The sequence below is a fragment of the Prunus persica genome, chromosome G6, assembly GCF_000346465.2.
Source record: "Prunus persica cultivar Lovell chromosome G6, Prunus_persica_NCBIv2, whole genome shotgun sequence".
Classification (NCBI taxonomy): Eukaryota; Viridiplantae; Streptophyta; class Magnoliopsida; order Rosales; family Rosaceae; genus Prunus; species Prunus persica.
Genome location: NC_034014.1, coordinates 26,094,081 through 26,113,605, shown reverse-complemented (window position 1 = coordinate 26,113,605; position 19,525 = coordinate 26,094,081). Strand labels below are relative to the sequence as shown.

Below are 19,525 nucleotides of genomic sequence, written 5' to 3'. Positions count from 1 at the left end.
GTGGTGGGCCAATAATCCGTACCTCTAAAATCTTAACATGATCTTCACTAATTAGTAACTTGATAGTAGTGTTTTCTTGCCCCAAGAAAAGAAAATTCATGCATGCGCCACTGACTGGGACCAGAGACATGAAGCACGAGCATATGGATGGGGCATGGGGCATGGGACTTCACGTGAGAGATTGCCTCCCACCACCATGTGATTGGATAGGATCATTGGAGGTTTGGCACGTGTCCCTTCCAATCCATCTGAATTCACCCCATACCCTCCAGATATTGCATGCCAATGTATAACCGTTCATTACAAAGATATATACGTTCGTCCGATAAAATACAAGAAAAGAATTGTGAAAAGCCAAAAAGGCAATGTTTATTTGGCGTAAAAAAAGCTCAATTTCAGGTGCTAAAAACAAATTGGATGCTGTTTTTAAGTCTAGCCTAGCTAGAAATAGAAACTGTGCTCTTTCCCCGACATGTCTTTGAAAAATCTCTTGTGCATTTGAAAATATCTTCCCATCCAACATTTTATATGTAATCTGAACCAAGAAAAAGAAGGCACATTCAAATTTTGACTTGATCAACAACATGTATACATTCTCATTCATGAATCTTGTATATGTATTTCCGCTAAAATGGTAAGGGGCAAAGTTGTACTTTTAAGCATGTCGTTCTCAGTCAACAGAAGACTATCATCTAATGTATGTTGAAACCAGATGGATTAAGCAAAGGACGAAAATTATAGGCATAGCATAATATTCAAAACCCAGGACTTTTGATGGAAAGTGATTGACTCTGAAATGCAGATTATGATGAATTTCATCACGTGCCCAAAGAAGAATCGCTTCATTATTGGTTTATATAGCGCTGATTTATCCTATAATTATGTCTTTTTTTTTATTTTTAATTTCAGTTATATATTTAAAACAAGAACCACATAACATGTGTTTGATTTTTTTTCCTTTTTTTTACATTTCTCATTCATAATACAGTTCAAGTTGACTTAAACCCAAATATTAATCAAGTTTAAGTTGTCTAATTTCATTATTATCAACATCTGTCATGATCTTTAACAGCACGTTACGGCAGATCCATGCCCTGCCTTAAGCTCTGCAAGATATATAAGATCAAAGTCACCCTACTGTATGTGTTTTTTTGGGACCGACTCTTTCAACCTCCTTACAGAATAACCTATCAAAAAGGTTGGCAGCTCAGGGAAAAATATAGGGTTTTTTATATTTTTTTATTATTTTAAACCTACATACATACCTACCTACCCACCCCAGTTTGATATCATCTTACAATTTTCCAGAAATGGCGGAACTTAGTATCTACCACCAAAACTATAGCTAGCTACGTGTTCATATACTTTGCACTTCAACTACTTAAATAATAAATTATAAAGGCTGAGGAAGATTACAATGGAACTCAACAACTTGAGCTTCAATCGATAGCTACATCAAAAGTCATTAGTAAATTCAAGGAGAACACATGTATGTATTGTCCACATATATATAGTCCCTTTTTATTAAGAGATTTTTTACAATTTTTTTTTCAACGATCTAAATCATCTATTTTTTATATCTTCATTCAAAGATCATTTTTGCAAAAATTCATGCACATTAAAAATTATTAAGGCATCTAATTGAGACCAATAAAATCAATGAACACAGTTCTTCAAGAAAGTACTCAAATTTCAATAATTTAATTGAGTGGTCAAATGATATCGGATTTGTGGAGATAATCTTTAAATGAATATCTACAAAATAGACGGTTTAGATTAGTGAAATACAACGCGTAGTAGACTCTACAAGAGTATTATTTGAGAGATCCTTCAATGGAAGCTCTATATATATATACACTTAGAAAATATTATAACCCCTTCACGTGATAACATAAAAAATTAAAAATGAAAAAAAACAAATTTATAATTTCACACTGCGTGTCCTTGCAAATAAATATAAAACTAGGTTAGGAGAGTAGGAGACTAGGAGTCCCACCACTTTTAAACTGCCAAATCTTTTAAATATGGTTTGGTGAAATAAAACCTACCCATAAACAAAGATTACGAGTTTTTTTAAAGATTATAAAAGCATTTTATAATGAAATTGTCAATGACAAACTTCCAATTATACTCCTACCACTACCCTTCTAGTTTTATTTTTAATTTGTTTTTAATGGCATCTCTATCACACCAAAAAAAAGAAAAAGAAAAGGTCTTCGGGGACATCCGATTCTGGAAGGCCAAGGGGATAGGGGCAGAGTGATCTCATCATCTCCATAATGTCACACATTTTCTTTTCGAATTTCCCACGTGATGCAAATGATGTCGGCCAAAACATTATCTTTGGAGACTTGTACTCCTCTCTACATATTCTAATATTAATGTACTGTAAAATTGCGGTCGATACTAGATTGACATTGATATATATTCTCAGAACCCTAGCTAACGTAACGTTGCTTGTGCTGCAGCCGGAATTGCTTTCCTCCACGGAAGCTTAAGGCAAACAAACCCAGTTGTGTAAATGATTCGTGACTCAATTAGCCACAAATGTGTTTTGAAAAAAGAAAACAAAAAAACAAAAAAGATATTCGACACTGACATTGATGATCACATTCACATGCACGACTAATGATTTATAGTGTTGATTTGATTCGTGGATGGATTTTTAATTATTTTGATCCCAATTAAGTTCCAATTTCATGAATAAGACAAAAGGAAAGAGGAAGGAAATGTTATTACTATTTTTTACTTTTTACTTTTCCAGAGCAATGAAGCTTCGATGACATTTCTCGTCTATTTTCTTTTGGTTGAATTGGTAAAGGTAAAAAAAATGTGTAAATGATTTGTAACTTACTATGAAATGCAAGTGGAAGACAGTCCACGTGACCTGGCAAAAATAAGGTAGACAAGATATAGTAGGGTTACATTGTACATACACTTCAAAAGTTTATATATAGTTTATTTTTGCTCACTATTTTAACTAAAAGTATATTTTTATCATTCTTCTCAATATTTGACACGTGTTCATGAGCATAACCCTAACTATTTACTTTGTATTTGTGGAACTATGGTTATGTCCATGTACACATGTCAGATGTTGAAAAGGATTGCGATGATATATGTTGAGTTAAAGTGATGAGAAAAATGCTCCCCTAGCTAATTGAATTAACTTGGGTAGCTGATGGAATGTGATTTGAAAGGCCCCTCAATTACTCGTTCTAATGTAAGATGATAAGAATTTGCTAGTTTTGGTAGGTTTTAAGAGAGGCAATGTAATGAGGTTCCTATTCCAACCATATATGGAGCTCTTAATAAGTGGAGACATTATAGCAACGTGAGAGCAAGCAAAAAGAAAATGGAATTTGGATGACTTGTCTTGTCTTGTCTACTTGTTTTATCGAAACAGTAGTGCAACTGGAGAATTGGTCCACAAATGAATAGCAGAGTATGTGGAGGATATTCATTTGCTGTCAGCTATACGATCAGCCAGAAGAAAATCGATACAAAGTTGATTTCAAAAAAGAAACAACAAAAAGTAATTAAGAACAGTAATATTGAAGAAAAATAATAATTTTTTATTTAAATTTGATGATAATTTAATGATATAACAGATAATGCGACGACGTTAGTGTACGAGATAAATGACAAAAAAAAAAATCTTGAGTGTTATAGTTACTTTCATTGTTTAGAAGAAGACTTAAACGACGAATAAGAAAGTATTATGCAAAAGTAGTAATATCGATAAGTTTTTTGAGTAAGGAGGAATGAGCTTATGACACATAACACCTCATGCTCTTATAATTTGGGAATATATATGAATTAAAATTACACGTAATTGTAAAATTTTGGAAATGGACTGCTCAGCATAAATCAATAAAGTTGAGGGAAATATCACACTGAGAGGTACAAAGACAAAGATAGGTGGATTGATAGAAGCTCAGCCACAAGCCCCTTGTAGTTTTTATTTATTTTATGTGTAGCTTTAATTAGCCATACGATGTATATGATGGACCTGCCGTCTTGCTACTTGTATTATATAATAATAATACAGTTCAACTCCAAACATATGAAGCATGGACCAAAACTAATATTCATCTACATCAAAATTAAACATTAATAACCCAATTCTCTAAAGACAAAGATATGTACATACCTCTCTCTATCTTTACGCAAATATTACCTAATCATATCATAATAGAGAAAATTTATAGCGCATCTGAATCTACTTATATTTTACAAGTACCAAATTATTTATGTATTTTTCTTTAAAATATGGTGATGAGAAAATCAAGTTGCTCACGGCGCCGAAACTAGATATAGCTAGCTAGCTCTCAGCCCCCACACCCACACCCCCCTCCACTTCTTTATATAAGCCTCCAAACTCCTCCTCTCACTCTCGCATTGCAGCTATTGCAGAGATATTGCAGCTACAAATATATCTCATCACTTTAACATATTATTATAAGTTATAACAAAGAAAAAAAAACAATGAATTGCTTGCAGTCTTGGCCTGAGCCTATCGTTCGAGTCCAGTCCTTGGCAGAAAGCGGCATAACAGCCATCCCGGACCTCTACATCAAACCCCCCACCAAACGACCCTCACTTCTTCCCGCAAACTGCAACCAAGCTGAAGTGGAAGTCAACATCCCGGTCATTGACCTCCAGAACCTGCTCAGCCAGGAGGAGAGCCTGCGCGAAACGACGCTGCGTTCGATCTCGAGCGCCTGCAGGGAGTGGGGGTTTTTTCAGGTGGTGAACCACGGGGTGAGCGAGGAGCTGATGAAACGGGCGAGGGACACATGGCGCGAGTTTTTCGGGCTGCCGCTGGATGTGAAGCAGGAGTATTCGAACAAGCCGAGTACGTACGAAGGGTACGGGAGTCGGCTGGGGGTTGAGAAGGGGGCTATTTTGGACTGGAGCGACTATTACTTTCTCCATTATATGCCCGCCTCCCTCAGAAACCATAGCAAGTGGCCTGCCCTCCCATCTTCATGCAGGTAAATTTTTATTTATTTATTTATAATTTATTATTATAATAATTTTAAAAGGGAGGCATGTTTTTCATTGAAAACGTGCTTTTATGAACTTTTCGTTGTGTATATTCAACCTTTCATGTGGTGGCTACATATGATTTCTTCATTGTGAAAGAAATGTTGTGTAGATACACATGCAAATGATTCAGTATGAATCTCATTAATTACAATCGAGCTTACTTGAATTAATAACTTACGAAGCTGTGATTTATTGGCTTACAAATTGTGTTTAGCTCTTCTTGCATATATGATACATACATTGCTTTTTGTCTAGACAATGGTCTATTTGTCTTTTGTTTGTCTTTTTGTTAGGGGGCGCAGGAGGACAATGATGAAACTTTGAGCTTGAAAATTGCACTTTAACATCTTAGTACAAAAAGATATGCAAATTTAAATTGATGAAGTTTAGATACTTTTTTTCTTTCTTAAAATAGTAAATCTCATAAGTATTGTTTTCAGTTTTTAGAATATCCTCAATATATTCTAATAAAAAGCTTTTTATTTGTGAGTATCAAAGTTAAATAGAATTTAGGGATTTTATGTAAAGTATTCTTGTGTTCCAAACTTGAGATAACGAATGCCACAAAAAAGAAATCTCTTGTTTTTTCCAAACCCCTTGACATGGATACTTTGTAGCTTAGTGCTCTGAGTCTTTTATAATGGATCTACCAAGTTAAGTTAATTGCATGCCTAAAAGCACGAAGTGGGCAATTTCCTAAAAAGCAGATCTAGGCCTCCCTTGGCCCTTTCATTTTGTCCTTCACCGTCAAGTATATCGATGCCCAACACAAGGATTTAGAGCTACAGTAAGCACATGCAAATAGCACTTCGAAAGTGCTTCCAAAATTAGAAGAGTCCCCTCAAAGTATAATATCAACTTTTAATTTGCTGTCTGTTGATGTTTTAATAATATTTTTTGAATTAATTTTTGTAGGAAACTGATTGAAGAATACAGTGAGGCAACTGTAAGACTATGTGGAACACTGATGAAGCTCCTGTCACAAAACCTTGGGCTAGAGGAAGACCAGCTTCTCAACGCATTTGGAGGAGAAGAAAACATTGGGGCATGTTTGAGGGTCAACTTCTACCCAAAATGCCCCCAGCCAGACCTAACCCTTGGCCTCTCAGAACACTCTGACCCAGGTGGCTTGACCCTTCTTTTGCCTGATGAAAATGTGGCTGGGCTTCAAGTGCGCAAAGGGCAGAATTGGGTTACAGTGAAACCAGTTCCAAATGCCTTCATTGTGAACATTGGAGACCAAATGCAGGTGCTGAGCAATGCAATTTACAAGAGCGTGGAGCACAGAGTGATTGTAAATTCAGTCAAAGACAGGGTCTCTTTGGCCTTGTTTTATAACCCAAAGAGTGATTTGTTGATCCAACCTGCCAAGAAGCTTGTCACAAAGGACCGTCCTGCCCTTTATGCACCCATGACATTTGATCAGTATCGACTTTTCATTAGGACGAAGGGGCCTTGTGGCAAGGCACAAGTTGAATCGTTAAAATCCTATGAATAATAATATTTAATTTCTCTGTCTTTTTATTAGAATATATATATATATATATATATATAATATGGTGGTTGTTGTTGCACCAAGAATGATCCTGTAATTTGTTGTAGACTTCCACAATAAAATATATCTACTCTATATTATTGCATGCGACAAGTCGAATTTAGTAATTTTCTAATATAACAGTGATATCGCAACGTGTTACTATTATGATATTCATATGTAATTTACGTGAATAGATTACATAGCGGTATTATGATTGTATAATGTGGAATTATCCCATTTGTTTGATATCATGTTGGGGTTATTTCCAGTTGAAAACAAGTAAGGTAGTGGTGATCTGATATATGTTGTTGGAAAAATTGAGAAGGAAAACAAACTTATGTACCTAACTTGCTCTGCTAGTGCTCTCTTTGCTTGACTTACCGACTCTCAAACACACAAGTGGACCAGCAAGCACCATATATATTCTCAATCAATGTATTCCTAGTGGTCCAATTGTTTAAGTAATAATGTTGTGGAATTACTTTTGGAGAAGAAAATGAGGACCAAAAAATAAGCATAAGTTTCATGTTGTTTCAATTCAGTCGGCCATTCTTCTCAGAAACCCTCAAAATTAAGTGGAGAACAATGGGCTGGAGGAATGTAATCATTTAGATAAGATTGAAATTAGTGTGGTTGTAAATGAATTATAAAAGCAAGCACAACACCTCTCTTTGACAAGGCAGCAAAAATCTTCTTCTCTAATTGTAAAGAAATGCAAAACGTAAGAGAGAGAGAGGGCAGAGTCGTCATATTATATATACGGACGCACGTTTGTTTAATGCTTTTCATTGGAAAGTTTGATTTGTACAACTTTTTTGACCTGGTCATCACTAAATAAATATCCCACTTTTTGGTGCACCATCTATCATCTAACGCATGCATGTGTTAGGCAACAAACTTTTACACAATGCCGAACACACTTGTTTGTCCCCATTAAAAACCAATTATTAGGATGTTCTTCTCCATACACTAGTCGATGTATAGAGTAATTTTTTGGTATAATCGTCATATTGTCACATAATATTATTAATTTTTTTTATAATATTAATTTTTATTAATATTATACTTTAGTTCCATGCAAAATCAATTCAAACATTCATTAATATTATAACATGTAGTTTAAAACTACATAACAGTATGACAGTTATATAAAAAATTTCGAACACAAACAACCATCTTTGGGTGGAGGTGGAGCCTTGACTCCCTCTCTACATTCTAGAGTAGGGGGTTTTAATTTTTTTGGGTGGTCAAATTTAAGAAATTTTTTAATTCCTTTTTCTTTCTTTTCCAACATGTGTGGAGCCCAAATGTACCGAGGGGATGGGCCACCCTACGTTCAACCCAAAATTAAGCAGTTCAAAGATAGCTCAGCTATTTCGGGCCATAACACCGTAGCTCCAAACTTGCCCATTTGCCCAAGAACTAGAAGCAATACTCTTTATGCCTTCGTCCAACTACACATATTCACAATTTATGGACGAGTTGTATTCGTTTATAAATTCATATGGTAAAGTAAAATTATTGAGTCTACTATTGCCCCAGAACAAAAATGTACCAGGCAAATCAATAAGGCTAAGGGCTCGTTTAGAAGTGATTCTTAATAGGTCAATAATCATTTTTATGATTTTAAGTGATTTTATGGAAAATCAAACGGGATGTGCTTCTTCTCAGAATCGTTTAAAATCATTTAAAGTGATTATATAGGGAAGTAATTCTTCATAAAAGTGATTATTGATATGTCCATAATTACTCCCAAATGAACCCTATAATATTGGGCAGTGAGTAGGGAGGTAAACATATAAAAGAAGAACAGATTTTTAATCTCTTTAATATTACAATACCATGGTCAATCAAAACCAGAAGCCAAAAAAATACAATACCATGTAGTTTTAGTTTATTTCAGAAACAAACCCAGCATTATTTGCTCACTAAACCCCAAATGAAATCTTTATTTTACATGTTCTAATTCACCCACTGGCACTAGTGAAAGTGTTGCACAAGATCATGCTAATCATTTTATTAGGAAACATCTTTAACTACTTCTGTATCTATACTAAAAATATGATATGGATATTTTTGATTGCTTCCACAAACTTCCAAGTAAAGCAGAGAAATAAATGGAAGCAGCAAAATCAAAATATCCCATTTCTTGCAGCAAACAAACTATATCTGTGCATTCATAGAAAGAAAAAATACTTATAGAAAGCAGGTTGGCACCAAGGGAGATGAGCAGTCTGCAAGGTTCCAAGGAAAGTTGATAGGGTCCTCATGAGGGAGAAGCAAGCTGTGGCTTTGATTATACCACTCTGAATTGAGTGCTATCTCGCAGACCTCGTCGTTTTGATGATGTAGCCTAAGCCTCTTCAGAGATTGGAATTGTTCTGCAGAGGATTGTATTTCAGTCTTAGCAGCCTCTGAGTCAGAACAAAACTCCTTTGCATTTGATTCTGAGTCTTCGCAAAGTGAAGGCAGCGATGTCCGAGGCAACGGTACTTTGCTGCGTTTTGTGATTAAGATCGGACGGTTCTTGTTGTTGTTATGGCGTTCTGCTGAAAATATGTCAAGGAACCTTGCTTGGGCTTCAATTTTATGTTTCAGAATCTTTTGCACCTTAAAATTAATAACCCACACAAAAAAACATATTAGTAATTGAGTGAACCTGTTAATTTTTTGTATTTATATATTTATAGATGATACATATATATACCTCATTTTGATCACTCAGTCTCCTCTGTACTTGTATCTGCATAATTTTTAAGGCTTCATTGAGCTGAGCACCACTGGAAGGTGTTGAAAACAGCAGGGTGGAAATTAAATAGTTAAGCCTGTGATTAATTGGTATAACAAACAGCATATTATTGTTACTTGTAGTTCAAGCTAGTGAGTGGGGACATGATTACTTACGACGTTGCACCGAAATTAGGGAGCATTTCTGAAATGTTTTTCTTCTGAAGTTTGCCTTCTGTGGAAAACGAAACAATACCAGAGAACATTTAAGCAGTAATTAATAAGTATGGTAAAGAAAATGTACCAAACTTTTTAAGGGAAAAAAATAGTATCAAGTAAACTTACTACTGGTCGACTCTGGAATGAACTTTGATATCCTGTACTTCTGAAAATTTAAAAAAAATCAGCGACTTTTCCGAAATTAAGGCTCAAAATTAAAAAGTTTTAGTTTAACCTAGGCAGATTAAGAAGAACATATAAGAGAAAGAGAAGGAGAGAGAACCTGCAAATGGCTTTTGATATGGTAGATGGTCAGTCCAGAAACGCTCATAGCCTTCAAGATGCCCTTTGGTGTTGCCCCTAAAAATTAAGCGAACAGATTATATAAACATAAGGCTCTATGACCTAATATGCATGCACATAACATATAATTAAATTGGACCAACTTCAGATTTAGACTTAATTATAGTGACTTACTATCAGGGCCACCAAGCTTAGTGACTGCCTCTACGAACCTATCGTGTAGCTCTTGCGTCCAGCGCAGGCGCTCCCTACCCGCAGAGCCATCTGATTGACTCGGAGCCATTTCAAATTCGACCGGTATCAGAGCAGCCCCAAGCATTGCTCAAAGAGATGGAGGAAGATTATAGACAGAGGGAGCAGCACATAAAACAAATGTGGACAAAAACAAACCTTAGTTGATCATCGATGTGAACTAAGTGATGTGCTACGTTTGGATGTAATATATGCCTTAGGCTGTCTCTAAATGTCGGATTAAACTAAGAATGAGCAGACTCCAAATCATTTCAAACTTAGTTTTCCCTTTTTTTCCTCAAACCTTTCTTAATTAGTCAAATAATTCAACTTGGTTTCTTGTTTGCAGTGTTGTGTCCGGAAGTAAACGTCTCTTGGTCAAAACTCAAAATATTCACCAGGAAAATAGAAGGGCAACTTGCCCGAAATTGTATCTGCCCTGTTGTCACATTGTAATTCTTTTACTCTTTTTTTTTATTAAAAAAAAACTACAAAATCAATGTAGCACGAAATGGTTTTATACACATAAGATGAAGTTGTGCAAATGAATTGTATCGATGAAGATAAAATTAAGAATAAACATGTCGACATCCCAACAAAGTCAACCCACCAACTGAGAAATCAGATCTGGGAGGGCCGGGGAAGGGCCCATGCATGAGCAATGAATCCATTTTGTCTGTTTTTTTTTGGGTTCCCAAGTATGAGTAATGGATGTAAACCTAGTAAAACAACACTCAGTTCGACAACGTAATTCATATTTTATGAAACTATGGTATACAAACACAAGTGAATTAATAAATTATGTAACGGTCAGACCGATACCAAAAAAAAAAAAAAAAAATGTATCGTGGATGATGCACCAAAATTCCCACATACGCATGAGAAACTGAAAAGATTTTTTCGGATTTGCCAACCCTGGAGTAGACTTCTCTAGACTTGAAAGCGAAAATCAATTCAGTATTAAACATACCACTTTGTTTATCAAGATAATTATAATTTTTCAATTTATAGTATACTTGACACGAAACATAACAATAACACTAACAAGAAGCAAATATTCTTCATACATTTGCCGTAAATTAATAACTGGAAGATAATATAAAAGCCGAAGCAACGTTCAACGGGGGCGAAGGCAGGCTTCAACCCCTTTGAAAAAGCATCTATTATGAACAAACATCACAACAACAAATGCATTACATTAAATAGTGACATTCCTATACTACTTTTGTCAGCCACTGAGACGACGCGCTATCTGCCTTTGCTACCCCGGAAGGTTTGAGGTTGAGTGATCACTACTGCCTGCCCCTTTTCAAGCTGCAAGATGGGCATTTGTATTGCTTGATGTTCTCAGCCTTAGCAGGTGTTATCTTCACGCATTTTCCATGGAACCATCTCTCACAGATGTCACAGCCGATCCAAAATTCATCTGCGTTGTAATTCCCGCCGCAGCTCCCACAGAGAGTTTCACTATGTTCATCATCCTCCTCCTCGAAACTCTCGTCTGGAAGCTTAGGATTGCTTTTCACAATTCCATCGCTGGATCTCTACAGAAAAGAGGAACCAGTTAGTGGACACAGAAAAAGTTTGTATTCCAACATCTGCAGTTTGTTTCAATATATATCTCCAAACAAGACGGGAAACAAAGCGCAAAGTTTCTGAACCAACTGAGAACCTTAGGGGAACATGAAATCTAAAGGGAAAAAAACAGAACAAGAAATTGATCCATCTGACCTTTGTGCTGCCTCGAGATTTGCTTCCACTATCCACACTGGGCTTTTCTTTAACGGGTTTCCTTTCCGTCACAACTTCAAAGACAGTAGGCAGATCATTGATCAAACTAAAGAGGCGTTTCCTGTCATTATACAGAACAAGTCCTGATGAATAAAACCACTGAATCTCAAGCAAAGATATACTACAATGCAGTTCCCCTATGTCAAACAATGGTGTCTTGGTGCAAATTGCAGAAAAAGGGACCAAGTGCTCAAAATTCTTCAAAGACTGTAATGGGCATTTTTAGGTTCATTTCTAGTTTGATAATAGTAAGCAGGACAATGAAGAATTGACATGTAAACTAATGGATTCCTATCACACAATCTATGATTTCAATCTTTTACTATCATCAAGGGAGATGGCTAGCACTTAAACCAAATTCTCCACTCATGTTGGTATTCTGCATCAGGCATTATATGAAACACAAAACCCAAATCCTGACAGAATACTCTTGCTGATCACGTGTCTCCTACAGTGTCTACTGATAAATCGTATGCTAGTTTGTTACTCTTATGTAATCAGACTGATTGTATAAAAGCATCTGAACAAAGGCTAATATTAGCAATGAATAGAAACAGAGAATTTCCTCGTTCCCAATTTCTCTCTTAGTTCTCTCCGTATCTTCAACCTAATCTGAATTCGTTCAATTTCAGTTGAGTATCAGACATCTTAAATCCACAACAGAGAACTAGGGATACTACCACGCTATCTACATCACACATGCAGCAACAACAATAAAACATTGTGTACCTCTCATTGCGGTTAAGGCGTGCTCCAAAATAGAAAGCCACAGAAAGCAGCCAAGAATCACTGTGAACAGCAACCAGAGAAAGCCAGTCCTTGCGGTTCATACCATCTCTTGCAAAATTGATCCCAAGTGCTGGCTCAGGAAGCTCGGGTGGGACTTCTTCCGCCGGAAGTGTCACTTCCCAGGTTTCATTTGGATGCCCATACAGACATAAATTCTCCTTATCTATACCAATGGGAGTTAAAAACAAAAAACATAAGTTGTGCCTTCAAAGAAGTAGGGAAATTGTTTTGAACTTCCACTACAATGAAATTATTTACTACAGTTAAGGTCCAACGCAGTTTCAAACTTTCAATTGTAGCAAGCAATTCATTTGAAGTAAAATTAAGATTTAGCAGAATCAAACAACGGACGATGTATACCTATTTATTTTCCTATTTTCGCATATTCTCAGTGTTTGGGGAAGAGAAGACATATACATAAAATTAACAAAATAAATCAATTAAAAAATTTAGAAAGCAAGCAAAGAAGAAAAGTAAGTCTGATCTACAATTTGGCATTACCTGGATCGCAGAGTCCGTAGAATTCATCGACATCTGTGAGAAAACAATTACACCAAAAAAAAAGTCAGAGATTCTCAGAACCGAAAAGGGGAGAGAAAGAGAGAGAAATTCAAGTACCGTAAGTTAAAGCACGGACAACAGCAGTTCTCCGAGCACTGTAATCTTTGAAGATCTCCTCCACGTTTCGCGGACTCGAGGCCATTTCCATGGGATCTAAAACGACGCGTTTCGGAGGGAATCGGGAATTTAGTGTTAGGGATTGAGTTTGCGGAGCGAGTTCGAATTACAGAAAGCGAAGGGACAGAGCATGAAGACAGATCGAAAGAAGAAGATGCATGTAAACGTGGGAGAAGAGAAAGAGAGAGAGAGAGAAGAAGAAAAACAAACAAGAGAGGAGAGAAGAGAGGGTGTTTAGGTCGTGGATACTTGATAAAGCCACTCCTCCAGTCCCCCAACAACGGTGAGAGAGAATCTAAAATATTACTTCTATTCTAATTTACCGACGGGTCTTATATATATAGAAATTGCCATTCGCACGAAAATATTATATCAATTTCAATTAGATGCCTCTAACTTATTGTTATTTTCATATTTGCCCCATATTCCTCTGTTTTTTTTTTCTTTTTGTTTGGTTTAAGGTCAATGTTGGAACACTCACAAGTCATTTAGACTCATTTTGTAATTTTTATACAAATTGAAGATCTATGTCCACTTTCTTATCAACATGAGACAATCTTACCTTATAAAAAAATAAAAAATAAAAACATGATCGAATTCATTACGTTTAAATTGAAAATTAATCTCGTGATTTTGTAACTAAGTCACATTGTAAAATTTTATGATCGTGTTGAATACTAATCAATCTTAACGCTTCAAGTCAAAATTAGAACTTCATTTTTGGTTTAAGCTCAAAGTTGGCGCACTTGCAATTTAGGCTCACTTTATACAAATTGAAGGGCCACTTTGTCACTAATACAAGTCCTTAAGCTGTACTTCAAATATTGAAAGCTATTTTGCCTTTGGTTGAGCGTTGACTGTGTGAAAGATCAAGTCCAATTTTTAATTTGACTATTTGAGACCCTTTTTTTTGGGTCAAGTGAATTTCATAGAAACCTCAGAAACAGAGGCAACGAAAAACAAAGGGAAAGTAAACACCATAAACGAAACCAGGGTGGAAACAGGGCCACAGAGAACACAATAAGAACTATCCCTCCTTGGAATGGGATTACAGAATTAGCTGCATACACGCAGAAAACCTTTGCAGCTGAATCTGATGCCCACATATACAAACATATCAATTTAATTTAATTTAGTTCTTTTTTTAACTGGTAACTGAGTTTGATTTTACCATTGGAGGAATCACAATCAACAAGGCCACTGTAACAGTGACTACTTCTAAATAGATTAATCACAACAAAGCATACATAAATAGGATATTTTACAATAATAATTGCTCCCATTCATCACAATTTAATTGGTGGAGAGCAATCTACTAGTACATAAATAACACAACAACACAACACAATACAGCCAAACACTAGCTTGGTGCATGATGAAGGGAATCCTAGAAAGCTAGTGTTTGGCTGCAGAGAAAATGACTGAGAAAAAGAAAAGCAGACAGAAAAGGGAGAACTACCACCAAGCGTTTATGAAGATGTTAATAGCTGTCTGATGCCAGCTTTCTGCTCTGAGGTAAGCTTGGGGATCTTGATGTTAAACTTGAGAATCAAGTTACCCTTTCTGCCTCGTCCCTTCTGGATAGGCATCCCTTCCCCTTTAACCACTTCTTCATGGGTGATACTGATAACTGAATCGATAGAGACCCTCAGATTTCTCCCATCAAGGGTTGCCAGCTGCGCCGTGTGACCCGTCAGAGCTTCCGCAAGGGATATGTTCAGAGTGACGGTGAGATCGTCCCCACGCCTCTTGAAAAAATCATGAGGCTTCTCTTCAATGGTAAATATGATGTCGGCTGGTATAACACCTTGCTCCACATCATGACCTTTCTCTGGGTAAGTGATTTTGGTGCCCTGTTTCCAACCGGGCTTGATCACAATTGTTAGAACTTCCTCCACTGTGCTTTTTCTTCTGCAGTATCAAACAAAAACAAAAAGAAAGTTGCGTAAAATCACTTTTATAATTTTCTAGTCACTTTTAATTTCCACACCAGCCCAGCTGGAAGATAAAGCATATAGCATTTCTAATGATAAGATCATCAAGCTAAGGCCATGTTTGGTATTAAATTATGCTCCCCTGAGGCCAAAAGACATTTTCAACACCCCAGATGCCTAAATTAAACAAAAATATTCATAAGAAAAAGAAAAGGGCTTACCCACTAGCACCAACAACATCCCTAGAAATCTTCATCTTTTTGGTGGTGCCATTGTACAAGTCCTCCAGAGTGCAGGGCAATGTCTTCTCTATGGCCACAGCTTTCCTAGGCCTATCTCCTCCCCTCTGCACAAAAGTCTTGTCGCCGAAGCTGAACACGCTGTCATTGTCCGGTCTCCGAGACCCGCCAGCCCGTGACGCCCCTGCGTTGCAATTCCATTCGAAAGCCGACGAGAATAGATCTTCATGGCTGCGTGATCCGAAAACCCCTGATCCCTCCATGCCTCACTCTCTCTCTCTCTCTCTCTCTCTCTCTCTCTCTCTCTCTCTCTCTCTCTGTTTTTCTCCTCTGTTTCTATCTCTCTGTGTGCTTCTAAAGCTCTCCTAAACTCTAAGCTCTGGCAAAACCTTTCTTCAAGTAGCACCTGATTTATAGTGTGAGCTCAATTATTGATGGCACAAAAGCAACAGAGCTCGATCACAATCATAGATGGAATATGCAGGACCACCAAAGGTTCAAAGGGTAATTTTGCAAGACTTCCTAGACAAGGCACACTTGTCTTACGAGGAAATTAGCTCAAGAGACTGTAGCAGCATTGTGGGTTAGCTTTTGTGAAAAGTTGAAGACTTTTGAGTCAATACTTCTATGAGGGGTTTGTTTGTGTGGTCAATATTTCTATAAGGGCTTAGTCGGTATTTTAGATAGGAGGGTACAAAGCTATCTATCTTTACGTCCTTTTGGTTCCCTTTGGTGATCAGAAAATAAAGTTTACAACACAAGTTTTTATTAACTCTTCTGAATCTAAACCCCCACAAATAACTAATCAACTACTTACAAAGTGCTCATGATCATCCACATGAAAAAAAGTCTCAATATTGAATTTTTTTCTCATAAGGGTAATAATTTTGACACTCTCATTTTGTTCGTTTGGGCTCATAACCCCCTTATTTTCAAAGTACAAAAATAATATGGAGGAGTTAAAAGTATAATCACCATCTTTCTTGAATAAATGGGCCGCCTAGGCCCATGCCAATAAGAGATGTTGGAGCGAAAAATTTCGGGTCCAAATCAAAGAACCAAGAAATATGCATATAACATGAAAATGCAAACTTGTACAAGAATATAATAGAGATTAAATTAGAGAATGTAAACTTATACAAAACTGGTGATGGGAGAAAAATGACTCATGTGCCAACTGTAGGCAAGGCTGATTAGTTCATCAGGTAAACCATCTTACAGCAAGGCTATCATTGCTCGACAAGAAACATCTACATATAAATTCAAGCTTGAATTTTGGTTTAAGCTCAATGTCGGAACACTTGCAAATCCGTAGACTCATTTTATGATCTTTTGTTTGAGTTCAGCGTTTACTACTTCAAACATTGAGTCCAATTTTTAATTTGATATCTGTGACCGTCTAGTAATAAGATGAGCTGCTTTTTTTTTTTGGTGCTACTGCATCATACTGAGAAAAACTTGGCAGCCTAGACAACTAATACAAGAACACACAGGAAAGCTTACACAAGCTTGGCAGAGGTGAAGGGAAAACTAGAAAGTTAGTGATTGAGCGCAGAGAAAATGAAAAGCGGAGAGAAAGGTTTGGTGATATGGTAGGGAAAGCTACCACCATACCAGCATTTACGAAAATGTTAACAATTGTTTGATGCTCTGTTTCTCTCCTCTGTTTCCATCTCTTTGTGTGTATAAACTCTCCTAAACTCCGTGCTCAATCAAGGCCTAAACACTTGGAACTAGTCACTTTGACGCATTTTATGATCTTTTGATTCATTATACAAAATCAAGCTCCATTTCCACTTCCTTACTAATACAAGACCTTAACGTAAACTTCAAGCCAGAAACATGAAGAATATTGAATCCTACGCTGCCTATTTTGCCTTTGATTCGGCGTTTACTATTTCACAGATCAAGTCCAGTTTTTGATTTGATATCTGGGACCGTTTCTTAATTAGCTAGAGCTTCTTACTTTTATGTTAACTGAGTTTCCTTTTACCATTTGAGGAATCACAATCAACAAGGCCACTGTAACAGGAAGTGCTCCTAAATAGAGTTAATTACAGAGCATAGATTACACGATATATTACAATAATAATTGCTCCCGTTCATCACAATAATGTGGTGGAGAGAGCAATCTACTTGTATACAGCTAACACAACACACACACAAACCTACACAGTACAATCAGGAAAGCTTGGTAGATGGCGAAGGGAAACCTAGAAAGTTATTGTTTGGGTGCAGAGAAAATGAAAAGCAGAAGAAAAACTTCGATGGTACAATCAACATTTACAAAGATGTTAACAATTGTTTGATGCTAGTTTTCTGCTCTGAGGTAAGCTTGGGGATCCTGATGTTAAACTTGAGAATCAAGTTACCCTTTTTGCCTTGTTCCTTCTGGATAGGCATTCCTTCCCCTTTAACCACTTCTTCGTGGGTGGGACCGATGATCGAATCAATGGAGACCCGCAGATTTCTCCCGTCAAGCGTTGTCATCAGCGCTGTGTGTCCTGTCAGAGCGTCCGCAAGAGAAATGTTCTGAGTGACAACGAGATCATCCCCATCCCTCTTGAAAAAACTATGAGGCTTCTCCTCAATGATAAAGATGATGTCGGCTGGTATAACACCTCGCTCTACATCATGCCCTTTCTCTGGGAAAGTGATTTTGGTGTCCTTTTTCCAACCAGGCTTGATCTCAATATTTACAACTTCCTCCACTGTGCTTCTTCTTCTGTAGGACCAAACAAAACAAAACAAGTCCGAATTCTTTAAAATCCTTTTCAATTTTTCAGTAAATTAGAAGGATACAAAAGGGTAAGTAGATCAATGACAAGATAAACCAAATAGAGGCACATGATCTTGTCTTGTGAAGTTGTGAGGTATTTGTTCATTTCTTACCCACTAGCACCAACAACATCCTTAGAAATCTTTATCTTTCTGGTGTTGCCCATGTACAACTCCTCCAAGCTGCAAGGCAATGTCCTCTTTATCGCCGCTGCTTTCCTCTGCCGACCATTGCCCTCCGCTGCGGCTATAAGCGACTCGAATATATTTTCGCCATTCATACTCCTGATTTCGGGGCTCCGAGACCGAGAACCACCGGCCCGTGACTCGCCCATGTTAACCCTCTGTCCAAAAAAGTCGGAGAACACATCGTCCGGGTCCCGAAACCCGTCATCCCGTGACTGGCCCATGCCGCCGCCTCTCCCTCCAAAAAACTCCGCGAATATATCTTCTGGGCTCCGAGACCCGCCCGGCCTTGACCCTCCACTCAAACCCTCCTCGCCGTACTGATCGTACACTGCTCGCTTTCGAGGATCGCTCAAAACCTGCCCAATATTTGATTAGCAATAAATTTTAGGAGGGAATTTTGAGAAATTTTTGTTCCGAAGTAAAATTAAAAAGATGACATTACAATAACATACGTCGTAGGCTTGGCAGAGTTGGTTGAATTTGGCCTCGGCAGCTTCCTTCAAGTCAACTTCACTGGCGTTTCGTGGTACTTGAAGAATCTTATAGTAATCGGCGCCCATGACTCTCTATCTCCCTGGTAAGAAAAGCCTTGGATTTTCTGTCCCTGTAAACTCCGGTTAGTGGCTGAAGCTTGTTCAAGTAGCCACCATATTTATATGGCGAGCTCAATCATTGATGGGTGGCAGCCAAAAGAAACAGAGCTCTCTCTCAATCACAATCATGGATGGAATATGCAAAGCCAAGGGGTCCAAAAGGGTAATTTTGCAAGACTTCCTAGACAAGGCAGAACAGAAAGCAAAGCACCATTGACCACCACAAGAATTGCTAGCTACATACAGTAGGTCAAGCGACTGTAGCAGCAAAACTGTTTTGTTCACCAGCTTACACGTGGCTTACCACTTCAGGAAAGTTCGAAACTTTTTGCTGTGAACTTCCTCGAGGGTTTTCCGACCGAACCCAAAAAAATAAATAAATAAAGAAGACTTCCCGAGGGTTCAGTTTTTATGATGTGAATGATCATGTAAGAGAAAAAGCTATGCCCCTCTTGTTTAATTTTC

General features: G+C 37.3%; 4 protein-coding genes across 4 annotated transcripts; 1 reads left to right on the top strand and 3 right to left on the bottom strand.

Moving 5' to 3' along the window:
- Positions 4,237 to 6,692, top strand: LOC18775465 (probable 2-oxoglutarate-dependent dioxygenase JRG21). The gene is made up of 2 exons (XM_020565249.1): positions 4,237 to 4,997; positions 5,968 to 6,692. The coding sequence occupies exons 1-2, from the start codon at positions 4,489 to 4,491 to the stop codon at positions 6,548 to 6,550; spliced, it is 1,092 nt and encodes a 363-aa protein (XP_020420838.1). The 5' UTR covers positions 4,237 to 4,488; the 3' UTR covers positions 6,551 to 6,692.
- LOC18772751 (PHD finger protein ALFIN-LIKE 1) lies at positions 11,047 to 13,642 on the bottom strand. Its single transcript, XM_007205745.2, has 5 exons — positions 13,268 to 13,642; positions 13,151 to 13,183; positions 12,590 to 12,812; positions 11,801 to 11,921; positions 11,047 to 11,613 (listed from the first exon to the last, which is right to left on the bottom strand). Exons 1-5 carry the CDS (start codon positions 13,356 to 13,358, stop codon positions 11,362 to 11,364), a joined length of 720 nt encoding a protein of 239 aa, XP_007205807.1. The 5' UTR covers positions 13,359 to 13,642; the 3' UTR covers positions 11,047 to 11,361.
- Positions 14,508 to 15,855, bottom strand: LOC18772506 (protein psi1). The gene is made up of 2 exons (XM_007205742.2): positions 15,483 to 15,855; positions 14,508 to 15,238 (listed from the first exon to the last, which is right to left on the bottom strand). The coding sequence occupies exons 1-2, from the start codon at positions 15,761 to 15,763 to the stop codon at positions 14,797 to 14,799; spliced, it is 723 nt and encodes a 240-aa protein (XP_007205804.1). The 5' UTR covers positions 15,764 to 15,855; the 3' UTR covers positions 14,508 to 14,796.
- LOC18772448 (dnaJ homolog subfamily B member 1) lies at positions 17,524 to 19,233 on the bottom strand. Its single transcript, XM_007205479.2, has 3 exons — positions 18,920 to 19,233; positions 18,393 to 18,823; positions 17,524 to 18,225 (listed from the first exon to the last, which is right to left on the bottom strand). The coding sequence occupies exons 1-3, from the start codon at positions 19,025 to 19,027 to the stop codon at positions 17,784 to 17,786; spliced, it is 981 nt and encodes a 326-aa protein (XP_007205541.1). The 5' UTR covers positions 19,028 to 19,233; the 3' UTR covers positions 17,524 to 17,783.